At 43.4% G+C, this 12,182-nt stretch overlaps 1 protein-coding gene across 32 annotated transcripts in view; it reads right to left on the bottom strand.

Moving 5' to 3' along the window:
* The window catches only part of enpp2 (ectonucleotide pyrophosphatase/phosphodiesterase 2), a 360,090-nt gene that overhangs the window by 171,489 nt on the left and 176,419 nt on the right, over positions 1 to 12,182 (bottom strand). For all 32 annotated transcript variants that reach the window (XR_013300101.1, XR_013300100.1, XR_013300099.1 and 29 more), the window contains 2 exons: positions 954 to 985; positions 641 to 768 (listed from right to left, as the gene is read on the bottom strand). Coding sequence is in view for 23 of the 32 variants with exons in the window: in XM_077599517.1 (XP_077455643.1) it covers positions 641 to 768; positions 954 to 985 (160 nt within the window). In the remaining 9 variants the exon portion in view is untranslated. The remainder of the gene's footprint in view (positions 1 to 640; positions 769 to 953; positions 986 to 12,182) is intronic.

Here is a 12,182-nt window from a genome sequence, read left to right as displayed (position 1 = left end):
TGTTTTGCCTGCGTGGGTTTCCTCCGGGTACTCTGGTTTCCTCCCACATTCCAAAAACATGCATGGTAGGCTGATTGGACACTCTAAATTGCCCCTAGGTATTGTTGTGTGTGCATGGTTGTCCTTCTCCTTGTGCCCTGCGATCGGCTGGCCACCAATTCAGGGTGTCCCCCGCCTCTGGCCCGGAGTCAGCTGGGATAGGCTCCAGCCCCCCCCCCCCCCCCCCCCCTGACCCTAATGCGGATAAAGCGGTTCAGATAATGAGATGAGAGACGTGTTTATTGGAGTTCTTTTATAAAACGAAGACGCATGGAACATTGAGGATTAAATGAATAAAAGGTGATTTAAAACATGAGTTCCTTTAATATATGTAAAACAAGAGTGGTAGCTTAGTTATTTATATTTGGTAGCTTGCCAAATCTTCCTGGTGGAGTATTCCAAACAAATCCGGTGAAACTGGAAGACACTGAAAACTCTACAGAGTTCATTCATCCTGGGAGCAACCTAGATGGACCTATAAAGATTTACGCTTAGACTGTTGCTCTCTGAACCTAACCACTGATAGGAGATAAAATAAGTTAATTGACATTAAACCTTAAAATTGAAAGAGGTTGTAATATGTGAATATCTTAAAACGCACCTTGAAATGTGCCACTTCCTTTCGACCAGTAGATGCACATCCTCAATCCGTCGATTATTGGCGTAATGCAGTCTCTTTGGAAGACTTTGCTTTAAATAGGGCCTAAAGTGCTGGTCTGGTTTCTTACACTACACACAAAAAATATAATCAACCCTTTAGGAAAGTGGTCACTACAGTTGTCAACTAGTTTTGTTTTAATAATGCCTACAGAGTAATAAAAACTCTAGAGAAAATAATATTTGCATGTGTTAGAACAATGAAAACATTCATAATATTTTCAAAATCATGGCAATGAAAAAATGGAAATACTTACAGTTAGATTGGCAACAATCTCCTTGGGATTATCTGAAAGATAATGCGGGAGCGGAGAAGTTACATAATGGTTCTTAAATTACCATTATTGTCAGCCATTTTAGAACAGTTTGCCTATTTTTTAAGACCCAGGAAAAGCCAAAACTTGTATTGTCATTGTTTTTTAATGACACCTCACACAAAAACAACAAAATCAAGAATGGTTATTGTGATAACTTTGCAGTTTATATAACTGTTAATATATCCATAACAGCAATAGACGGCGGAGCCAGGGTAACACACGTGTAGCTCTTTATTGCCACTCTCCAACAACACACACACACACAAACCGGACACACAACACTACTACGTCCGGGTTACGCTGTGTTACCCCACGGCTCCAGGTGGCGTGGTTAAACACACTTCCATAACCCGAGGCAACTATCATTATCAATATATTACACTCCTCCCCCTTTAACTATGAAGTTCCTATTTAGACTTAGCACTCAACTCCAACAATTGTCTTTGCCTCATTAACTTTTTATAATTTTACTTCTCAACTTGTAACTAAATTATTACTGCTAACACAACCATTAGACTCAATATTCCAGTCTTTGACATTCCAATCTCAGGAACTCTTTTCACATTTTTGTATGAACAGGAACTCTTTTATTTTAGGAACGACGTTCCTCACACTGACCGATCACAAATTCAGTCGCTTCGGAGGTGCCCCTATCTCTCACTGGGTACCTGCGCCCACACACCTCTGGGGAACTGACTGCTCGGTTGTCAGGTGTAACTGTCTTGTCACAGGCCACTGAGCCTGGTGAAGATGTTACACGTGTCTCTTCAGGTGAGTACGGGCTACCACCTACTGCTCCAGGTGTGCCTTTCCCCCCCACATCTGCATGAACCACCACAGGGTACTTGTTTGTGATGTCCAGCTGCTCATCCGGAAGCTCCAATGTCTCTGGTCTGGACGGTTGGTTGTACAGCAGATGATCAATGTGGATCGAGCGTCGGCTCACACCATTCCACACCAGGTAGGTGACTGATCCGAGTCTCTTTTCCACTGTTCCTTTTGTCCACCTCTCCTTCCCTCCACGGAAATTCCGGATCAGAACTGAGTCACCCTCAGACAGATGTCTCAGCTTGGAGGTGGTTCTATCATGATAGTGTTTCTGCTTCTCTTGTTTTGCTTCCACCACTCGAGCGAGATCTGGTTTCAGTAAGCTGAACCTGGTCCTGATTTGACGTTTTAAAAACAGTTCCGCTGGTGCACATCCTGTAACAGTGTGCGGTGTACTCCTGTATGCTATCAGGAAGTTAGCTAGCCTGTGCTGCATAGTTATTGTGACCTTTTGTTTCTTCTCCTCGAGTACTTGTTTCAGCAGTGATACTTTCACTGTCTGAACTGCTCGCTCTGCCGCTCCATTGGAAGCGGGATGGTAAGCTGGTACCAAAGTTTGTTTTATTCCGTTGCTCAGCAGGAATGTCTTGTACTCCTGCGAAGTGAATTGAGGTCCGTTGTCAGAAACAATCTCCTCAGGAAGCCCGTAGGAAGAAAAAATATTCCGCAACACCTCAATCATTTTGGCTGCTGTGGTTGTTGCCATGGCGATGACCTCCAGCCATTTTGAATGACTGTCCACTAGTACTAAAAAGTGGTGTTGGTCTTTCTCTGCAAAGTCAATATGTATTCTCTGCCAAACTCTAGTCGGCCATTTCCAGACGTGTAGAGGTGCAGGTAGTTTCCTCACACTCTGATAGGCGTCACATTGTTGTACTGTATGTTCTGTCACTGTCCAACTGCGGCCACCACAAATAGCTCCTGGCCAAGGCCTTCATCCTGCACCCTCCCGGGTGTCCTAGGTGAAGATCATGCAGTAGCCGCTCTCGGTGTGCTGGTGGAATGATAACTCGAATTCCCCACAATATGCAACCTTGTTCCACCGACAGTTCATTTTTCCTGAAAAAGTATGGTTTCAGTCTCTCGTCCTTGTTTTGACTTGGCCATCCAGACCGAGTCAGCTCCAGTACTTTGCATAGGACTGGGTCCTTGAGAGTGCTCTGTGCAATCTCTGTAGCTTGCACGGGAAGCTCATCTACTACTGAGAAATAGAAGATGCTGTTTTCCTCCGCGGTGTTATCCTTCCCCTTCCCCGGCAGTCTAGATAACGCATCTGCGTTGGCATTTTCTGCTGACGTTCTGTACTCTATACTGTAGTCACTTCCTCCGTCTTCATCTTCCTCTCCAAAGTCGTTGTCTTGGTCATCACTACCAAAGTCATCTGCTGAATCATTTTTGGTTTTGGGGAGTTTTTCCTCGGAGTCCTCACTTTCATCCTGTGAATCCTTGGAGCGCTTATGCTTTTGCTCACGGGGTACTGCACGCACTTTCTTGGGCTTTGAGTCACCATACTCCTCATCTGCATCATTACCGCCCCTTGCTGGTATAACTGAGAAGATGCGTGCCCAGTCCAGTTTGAAGTTTTTGAGCCAGTTACGGCCAAGTAGGGCTGGTCTGTCACCTTTTACGATCACTAATGGTAGCTCCCCACCCTGGGTCCCATATTTTACCTTGGCCGTCACTTGTCCCATCAAAGGAATGTTCTCTCCGGAAAAAGTTGACAGCTGCACTTTACTTACTTCCAAAGGCAGATGAGAGAGATGCTTCTTATACACTATTTCCGAAACAAGTGTTACAGCCGCTCCTGTGTCCAGTTGCATCTCTAGAGGAGTTCCCTCTAATATGACCTGTACTGTCATTCCCTTCTTCCAATTCCCGACAGCATTTGTGGGATACACGGCATTCAAGGGATATGACTCCCACAGTTCATCATCCGCACTTCCTGTTGTCTCATTTTGATTTCCTTTTACATACTGTGTGTGTCCTTGCCAACTTTTCGTTTTACACATCCTTGCTATGTGTCCTCCTTTTGAACACTTGTAACATGTCTCTCCTTTATACCTGCATTCCTGAGGGGCGTGGTTGCTCAGTCCACATCTGTAACAGGGTTGGTGATTCTCTTTTCTTTGTGGTCTGAAATCTCCACTTGTGGCTCTACCCCTCCAATCGCCGGTGGCTGGTCGGTACTTCCACGCACCTCTGCTTGTCTTTTCCTGGTCAATCTTATTTAAGGTGGCGGGTTCTTCCATTTTGCTAGCGAACTCCAACGTATTCTTTGATGCCATTTCCATGGATAACGACAGTTCGCATGTTTTTTTAAATGTTAGATCTTGCTCCGTGAGTAATCTTCTCTGAATAGCTTCCACTCTCAATCCACAAACAAATCTGTCTCTCATTGCTTCGTCCAAATGGAGACCAAATTCGCAGTGGCTGGATAGCTGCTTCAACGCCACAATATAATCCGACACAGACTCGTTCTCTCTCTGATTCCTCTTTTGAAACTTGAATCGCTCCGCGATCACCAGCGGTTTCGGGTTGTAATGAGATGCTAATCTTCCACTTAGCACCTCATATGAGAGGCTACTAGGCTTCTCTGGTATGCAAAGGCCCTTCAACAGCCCGTAGGCCTCTGCACCTATTATAGACAGGAACACGGCGTTTTTTTTTCCTTCCTCCACTTTGTTGATGATCATCCATTGTTCAAAACGTTCCAAGTAAGATTCAAAATCTTCTTTAACTTCTTCGTATTCGCCGAGATTTCCAAAGAATCTGGCCATGATGCAGCGCCGCCGTTAGTTTAGCACTCTTGCTAATGCTAGTCTGCAAAGTCACGTTACCTCCTTGTAACGCCTTAATCTCCTCGTCCGAAACTTTTAATCCCTACCGCCTGGAAAGGGATCCCATCCTCGTCGCCACTGTGATAACTTTGCAGTTTATATAACTGTTAATATATCCATAACAGCAATAGACGGCGGAGCCAGGGTAACACACGTGTAGCTCTTTATTGCCACTCTCCAACAACACACACACACACAAACCGGACACACAACACTACTACGTCCGGGTTACGCTGTGCTACCCCGCGGCTCCAAGTGGCGTGGTTAAACACACTTCCATAACCCGAGGCAACTATCATTATCAATATATTACAGTTATTGCTGGTGAAATGATTCATTTAGAAATATGAAATCAAGACACACACGGTGATACTTAGCCATGTCACCAGCATTACCATCCAATCATGTAAATGCTTCTGGTTTATCGGAGAACAGGGTCAGCAGCTCCAGCATGAAAACCCAGATTATCATCTACCAGGTGACTTCAACCAGCGGGGATCCCAAGGCGGGATACAGTCTCCCCAGCGTGTCCTGGGCCCTGTGGCATCCTGCCGGTAGGACGTGCCCCTAACATCTCACCACAGAGGTGTCCAAGAGGCATCTCCTGGGTCTGCCCTGGGGCCTCTTTTCCCAGTAAAACATTACCCCAACACTTCACCAGGGAAGCATCCAAGTAGCTACCTACTTTCTTATATTGTCTTTTGTTGATACATGTCCTACAGCCTCTATGCTAAAATGGAATTATTTAATGCTTAGGGTACCGGGCCACCCAATTGTTTAAAAAACAATTAAAAAGCTTTTGCTACAGCTGCTCAAATATACTCCATTTGAGAATAATAATAAACTGGGAAATTCTTAGATAACCAACTTCAACATGAAAACATAATAAATACAATAATACATGACTCATCTAGCAAACGTATATAATTAGCAAGATTTTCTAGATTAATATAAAAATGTATATTTAGCATCAAGTGACCATTATGAAAAAGACATTGATTGCAATGTCAGTAATTTTGCAGGGCTATTCCAACCAAAAACGTACCTTCCTTTCATCTAAGCCAGGGGTCTCAAACTCGCGGCCCGCGGGCCAACTGCGGCCCTCGGGACGATAATTTGCGGCCCCCGTCTTAATATGAAAGATTAATGTTCGTGCGGCCCGTAAGATTGATATGAATGACACTTGTTGTGTTCGGAGCTGAATGAATCAATCACGGTGAGGTATACGGCTCTGGAGGGCGGGACATCGGCCGGGCTGTCCAGTGCCTCGCTCACTCACTCATTCATTCCTCCAATCAGCTGGGCGGAGGAGAAGCCGTGAAACCGATCACTCCGCTCGGCGCGCACACTCCTCCGCTGCTCTCAGCATACAACTGAATGAGGCGCTATGATCCGTGATCCAGCCTGTGTCAGTGTAGCCATCTTCGCGAGCGAAACGGAGAAACGGAGAGCGAAAGTGCGCATGCTCTACAAACCCGCGCGACTGAACGTGAAAGATCAACCCGAGACTCATTCCAAGTGGAAAAACATATTACAGAGCCCCAGAGATGTCTCTTTCAAAGCCTGGCGTGAAGAGAAAGGTCGTTGATGAGCACAGACAGTTTCAAGAAAAGTGGGGAGTGCAATATTTCTTTGTTGAACACAGGGGCACTCCGACGTGTCTCATTTGCACTGAAAAAGTTGTGGTGCACAAGGAATACAATTTGAAACGTCATTATACTACGAGACATGCTGAGGAGTACGAAAAATACTGAGGCAACAGGATTTCTTCAAGAAGGCTACCAAAGACAGTAATGCAGCAGTCGAAGCTAGCTATGCCGTTTGTGAATTGATTGCTAAAGCAGGAAAGCCATTCACAGAAGGTGAATTTATCAAAAAGTGCATATTACAGGCTGCACATATTGTCTGTCCAGAAAAGAAAAGTCTGTTCAACCACATCAGCCTTTCTGCCAACACCGTGGCAGAGCGCATTTCTCACCTGTCAAGTGACATTTATGATCAACTGTGTGAGAAAGCACAATGTTTCAGTGTATATTCAGTGGCTCTTGATGAGACCACAGACATCACAGACACTGCCCAGCTCGCAATATATGTCCGTGGTGTAAAGTAATGGAGGAGTTGCTAACAGTAATTCCAATGCATGGCCAGACCACCGCGAAGGAAATATTTCACCAGCTGTGTGATGCCATTAAGAATGCCAGTTTGCCATGGAAGAGCTTTGTCGGAATAACAACCGATGGAGCCCCATCAATGATAGGGAGGAAGAATGGACTGGTAGCACTTGTTAAAAAAACTGGAAGAGGAGGGTGTGGAGGAGGCCATAGCTCTGCACTGCATTATACATCAGCAGGCCCTTTGCAGCAGATGCCTGAAGTTTGACAATGTGAGAGCATTCTGCACTAAACTTGTGTTATGGAAAGCCCAGCTCTCTCAGACAAACCTTTGCCATTTCCCAGCATGCAAGGCTCTCGTGGATGCAGGCACACCATTCAGTGGTGAGAAGTATGTTGAGGCCATTTCGAAGCTACAGGAGGAATTTGATCACAGATTTGCAGACTTCAAGACACACAAAGCCACATTTCAAATTTTTGCGGACCCTTCTCCTTTGATGTGCAAGATGCCCCTCCTGAGCTTCAAATGGAGCTCATTGACCTGCAGTGCAACTCTGCACTCAAAGCCAAGTTCAGGGAGGTGAGTGGAGAAGCAGACAAGCTTGGGCAATTTTTGAGAGAGTTGACCCCCAGCTTCCCTGAACTTTCCCGAATGTTCAAGCGGACCATGTGCCTTTTTGGGAGCACATACTTGTGTGAGAAGCTCTTCTCCACCTTGAACTTCAATAAGTCCAAGTACAGGTCCAGACTTACTGATGCGCATCTTCAAGCTCTACTGAGGGTCTCCACTGCTTCCTCCCTCAAGCCAAATGTGACTCAGCTATGTGAGAAGAAGCGCTGCCAGGTCTCTAGCAGCAAGGAGTAGGCAAGAGAAGCCGTGTTCAGAATATTTCATATTCAATGTTCCATTCAAGTTCAGAAAGTTAAAGGTTAAAGAGCTGTTAATACAGACATTTGAAACGGAATAAAAATAATTCATTTTCTCTACTTAGGCAGCCAGTGTATATCTCTCATTATTATTATTTTATTTTTGTATTACTGATTGATTGATTTTTTTATTCATCTTTAAGTTAATTTATCTAATTCATTATTTTTTGTAAAAAAATTAAGATATTTGATAACGTTGGAATGTTTTATCAGCGCTTTTCTTGTGGAAATCCTGATGCGGCCCAGTCTCACCCAGACTTGGCCTCTAGCTCCCCCCAGGTAAATTGAGTTTGAGACCCCTGATCTAAGCCATACTCTTTTTCTGTAATCACCTACCATAATAGCAAACTTTAGTGTCATTCTGTATAGTAGTTCTGACAAAATTTGACATCAAGAATGTGTCTTTCTCACTGCGCTACAAAATAATTCCCAGACCACAGTGCAACATCCCACGAGGTGTTTGCACAGTTAGGAGGCCAAACTTTATTTTATTCTAATCAGGAACCCACCCATCCTGCTCGCGTATTTTCAGAGAAGTGATTTTCTAATGTAGTGTCAAATTTGGCTGCAAAGTAAATTTGGAGTCTCTTAGGCTAAGCAAGAGAGGAGGGGAGGTGAAAAAAGTCCATCCATGACCCTCAAAGAACCCTGCTGAGGGTATAGTTGATTCACTATTCCTCAGCTTGGACAAAAAACCATACTGCTACTTCTGAACGTACTTCTTGATGACACCTGTGCTCCAGTGCCCCTGAATAGACCTTCCCCTTGAAGCTGAGGAGTGTGATCTCCGATAGTTGCAATACACCCTCTGGTCACCTTTAAAAAATAAAAAATGGGGGACCATCATGCTTTTCTGCCAATCCAGAGGCACTGTCCTTGATGTTCACACTATTTTAGAGTAGCGTGTCGACCAAGAACACCCCCATAGAATCCAGAGCCTTTAGACATCAGATATATTCCACCCTGGGGGCTCTTACATTGAGGAGCTTTTTAACCACCTCAGTGACTTAAACCCCAGACATAGGAGGATCCGTCTCAGAGTTTCTAGGCTCCGCCTACTCATGGAAAGGTGTGTTGAGGAGGTCTTCAAAAAATTTAGCACATCCAATAACAGGGTTCCGAGTCGAGTCCAGGAGCACGTATTGTGGAATGAGAGCTAATTAATAAAGTATGCGTAGGCCTGTGCACACTCACCAGAGTCAGGTTGACCCGTGAAGAGAACGTTAGAGAATGATATCTTTCTGCCAAAACGATGACGGTAAAGGGTAGATCCTTCATGATAACGGGCTATAAAAGACGCAAGGTTGGCAAATAAAGATTTGGGTCTCGCCCTGCCAAACCAGAACCTGCCTGAGCGTGCAGTCTGTTCGAACCTCAATAATTGGCATCACGGAACCGGGAACGGAGGGAGAAGCGTTGAATGCTGGTTGCTCCACGTGCACATTGTTTTGCGGGTCAACGGCTTTAAAAAGGTAAGATTTCTTCCCATTTCATTGGCCATACGATGTGTGTGTGTGGGTGGCTGGCGTCAATGCTGTTGTTCTAAACTTCCCAGGTGAAAAGACCCAGTGTTGAAAAAGAAAGGAGGCAAGGCCCCACTCACACGGAGGAATGGAAAAAAAGTTTCAATGGGTTTTATCCCAAAAAATGGCCTGAGACTAGCTGGTAAACAGCTGATTGGCATCTCATTGGAAAAAGGAAAATAGATTTTAGGGCAGTTTTTGACCCGACACCGTTATCCCGAGCGGTTTGCCTTGTGGGAATCTTGAGTGCTTTTGCTCCGGAAGCTAATGAAAAAGTGTTAAATGGTTAGATTAAGCTATTGACTGTTGATTAATTGTAATGTCTGTTTGAACATTATTTCAGGTTTAGCGCGTCTGTAGAATTGAGGTTCACGCTCTCCGAATATGCGTCAGGAGGAAACACACTATCAATCCGGGATGTGAATAAAATTAAAGCGTGGTTTCGAGTGAATATTTCTATTTGATATTCGGCTGGACCCACCGATGAGAATTCAAACCAGCTTGTGTTTGAAATCAGTCAAAACTGTCTTTATGAGAATGGACTAATTAACTACGTGTATTATTGAATATTATAAAGAATTTAAGTTGCCGTGTGCGTGTAAGTGCTATTAAGGCGTTAAGCGGAACGAAACATGATATGCTTAGGACTGTGTGGAAAGTAAGTGTGAAAAATTTATTGTTAGAACTCATTGTGGAAAAACGTAGTCTGAGTGTTCACTTCTGGAATGATAAACAAAAATTTGAGCCAGTTTGTACCAAGAAATAGTAGAATAAGAGCTAAAATATTTGTGGCCGATATTTCGGTGCGGATTTGGTAAGGAAAGCTGAATTAATTGCTGTGGTGTGTTCCATGTGCGTGCTGCAAATCACATAGACCAGTGTTAAAATCTCTGCAAGTGTTGTGAGCAAGTGATTGGACTGCCGAGGAGGCCAGCAAAGAGAGCGTGGTAACGCCTCCTCCTTTCACGGAAGTTTTAGGCAGAGGAGAAGAGTGTATGGTGTTTTTATTTTTTTCTGTGACCATTGAATTCTTTTGAACCGTATTGCTCGCTTGAGGAGAATTTAGATTAACCCTGTGAATATACAACCACATTGACTAAAATTAGAATTGAAATCATTTTGTCTCAACTGTCCACTGTCCGGTTTGATATAAACACAACGCAGTATGCGTTAGATCTTGATTTAGTGACAATAAACGAAGCTCGCTTATTTCGTCTATTAACAAACCTAACATTTGTTGAATTTATTGATCTTTCGAGCTTAGGAGTCAGTATGCCTAAGGACCCAGAGGTTGAGCCGACATCTGGTGAAGACCGTGGCCACGGCATTTAAGACCCTTTTAATGGGCTGGACTTCGGCTCTACACCTGGGCACCGAAGGATGACGACTTGTTCAAAATAATTGAAGACATGTATGGAGAATCAATGTGAATGTGTCCATTCGTGAGTGTATAATTGTGTTGCGTGTGTGTTGCTGGCCATCTTAATAAAAAGAGAAAAAGGTATCCCTGCAGGCAAAAGTAAATTCAGCGCTAAAGGAAAAAATATATTGATAAAGGTAGTTATAAAGAGACAAAAAGAAAACTCAGGTTTTAATAGAGAAAAGAGTAAGACATCTCATTACAGTTGTCTGAATTGGTTACAAGTGCACTCAAACTTGTATGTCACAGTTTTATGTCTCTCAGTATTCTCACATCTATGATCTAATGTGTATGTGATGTGTTTTTTTTGTTGCATCAAACTGGGCCAGGAGTCTTTGCATCTATCAATACCGGTGTTGTTTATCTTTTTATCATGCTTAAGCCTGTGCGTTATGTGAGAAGTATAAAAATTATGAGACGGAGGAGTTAATTCTTTGGGATAAATTTGGGCTTGCAGCGAGTCTAAAGCTCACAGTTAGCGGCTAAGAAAGCGCTTACATTGAACATTTCAAAATAAGAGCAAAACAATTTGATGATTTCAAAGGGCTTCTAGCAGTAAGTAAAACCTACACTGGATTTTTCACCTATTTATTGATAAAACTAGCTTTCGGGTGATAAAATATTAATAGTTTTGAATGAGCGGTTTGTTCAAAAATACTTTAACATTAGTGATTAATTGATTACAGAGAAAAGGAAGAGAAATTAGACTATATATATAGTCAAATTTCTCTTCCTTTTCTCTGTAATCAATTAATCACTAATGTTAAAGTATTTTTGAACAAACCGCTCATTCAAAACTATTAATAGTAAATTTGACTATATATATAGTCTAATTTCTCTTCCTTTTCTCTTATATATATATATATATATATATCAGTGGCGGGCCGTCAGGGCCTTCTAGGCCTTCTCTGCTGGCCTAAGAAATATCTGAATCAGATTATATTTTGGCCATCAATACTTATTATTCCAAATGGTCTGTTAGCTTCCTTTCATTGATTTTCCCCTTGCTTGCACTGCTTCCACATGTGTGTTTTCATATTGAAGCATTTAACCAATCACATTTCAGCCATTATTTGTTGCCAGATCAGATCTGCCTCAAAGCCTTCACAATCAGTTCTGCGGGCTCTGCTGCATTAAACTACACTGTTGCTTTTAACCAATCAGATTTTGAGTTGGCAACCCCACAATGCTTTTTCATTCGCATTGGCATTTTGCTGGCTGGGATACGTCATTGCTTTCACCAACTATGATTGGCGAGTAGGCGGGCCAAAGCCATAGTGAGGCAGCCAGAGATCGCAAACTCCACCCACAATGGCTGACAGAGGCAAAAACAAATGGATTCTGTTGCAGATTTGCTCACAAAGCTATTTTCCAGACGGACTTTTCCAGAAAAAAATGGAAATCATTAAGAAAGGGCGGTCAACTCCGAAGCTAGCAAGCCTGTTACAGCCGGGAAAATGGTGTGTGCGCCACGTTCAGTGCGCTAACTTAGCTGCACAAGCAAATATATTGTTGTGTTGATT

This window comes from Stigmatopora argus, chromosome 4, assembly GCF_051989625.1.
Source record: "Stigmatopora argus isolate UIUO_Sarg chromosome 4, RoL_Sarg_1.0, whole genome shotgun sequence".
Classification (NCBI taxonomy): Eukaryota; Metazoa; Chordata; class Actinopteri; order Syngnathiformes; family Syngnathidae; genus Stigmatopora; species Stigmatopora argus.
This window is presented reverse-complemented; position numbering and strand designations above follow the sequence as displayed.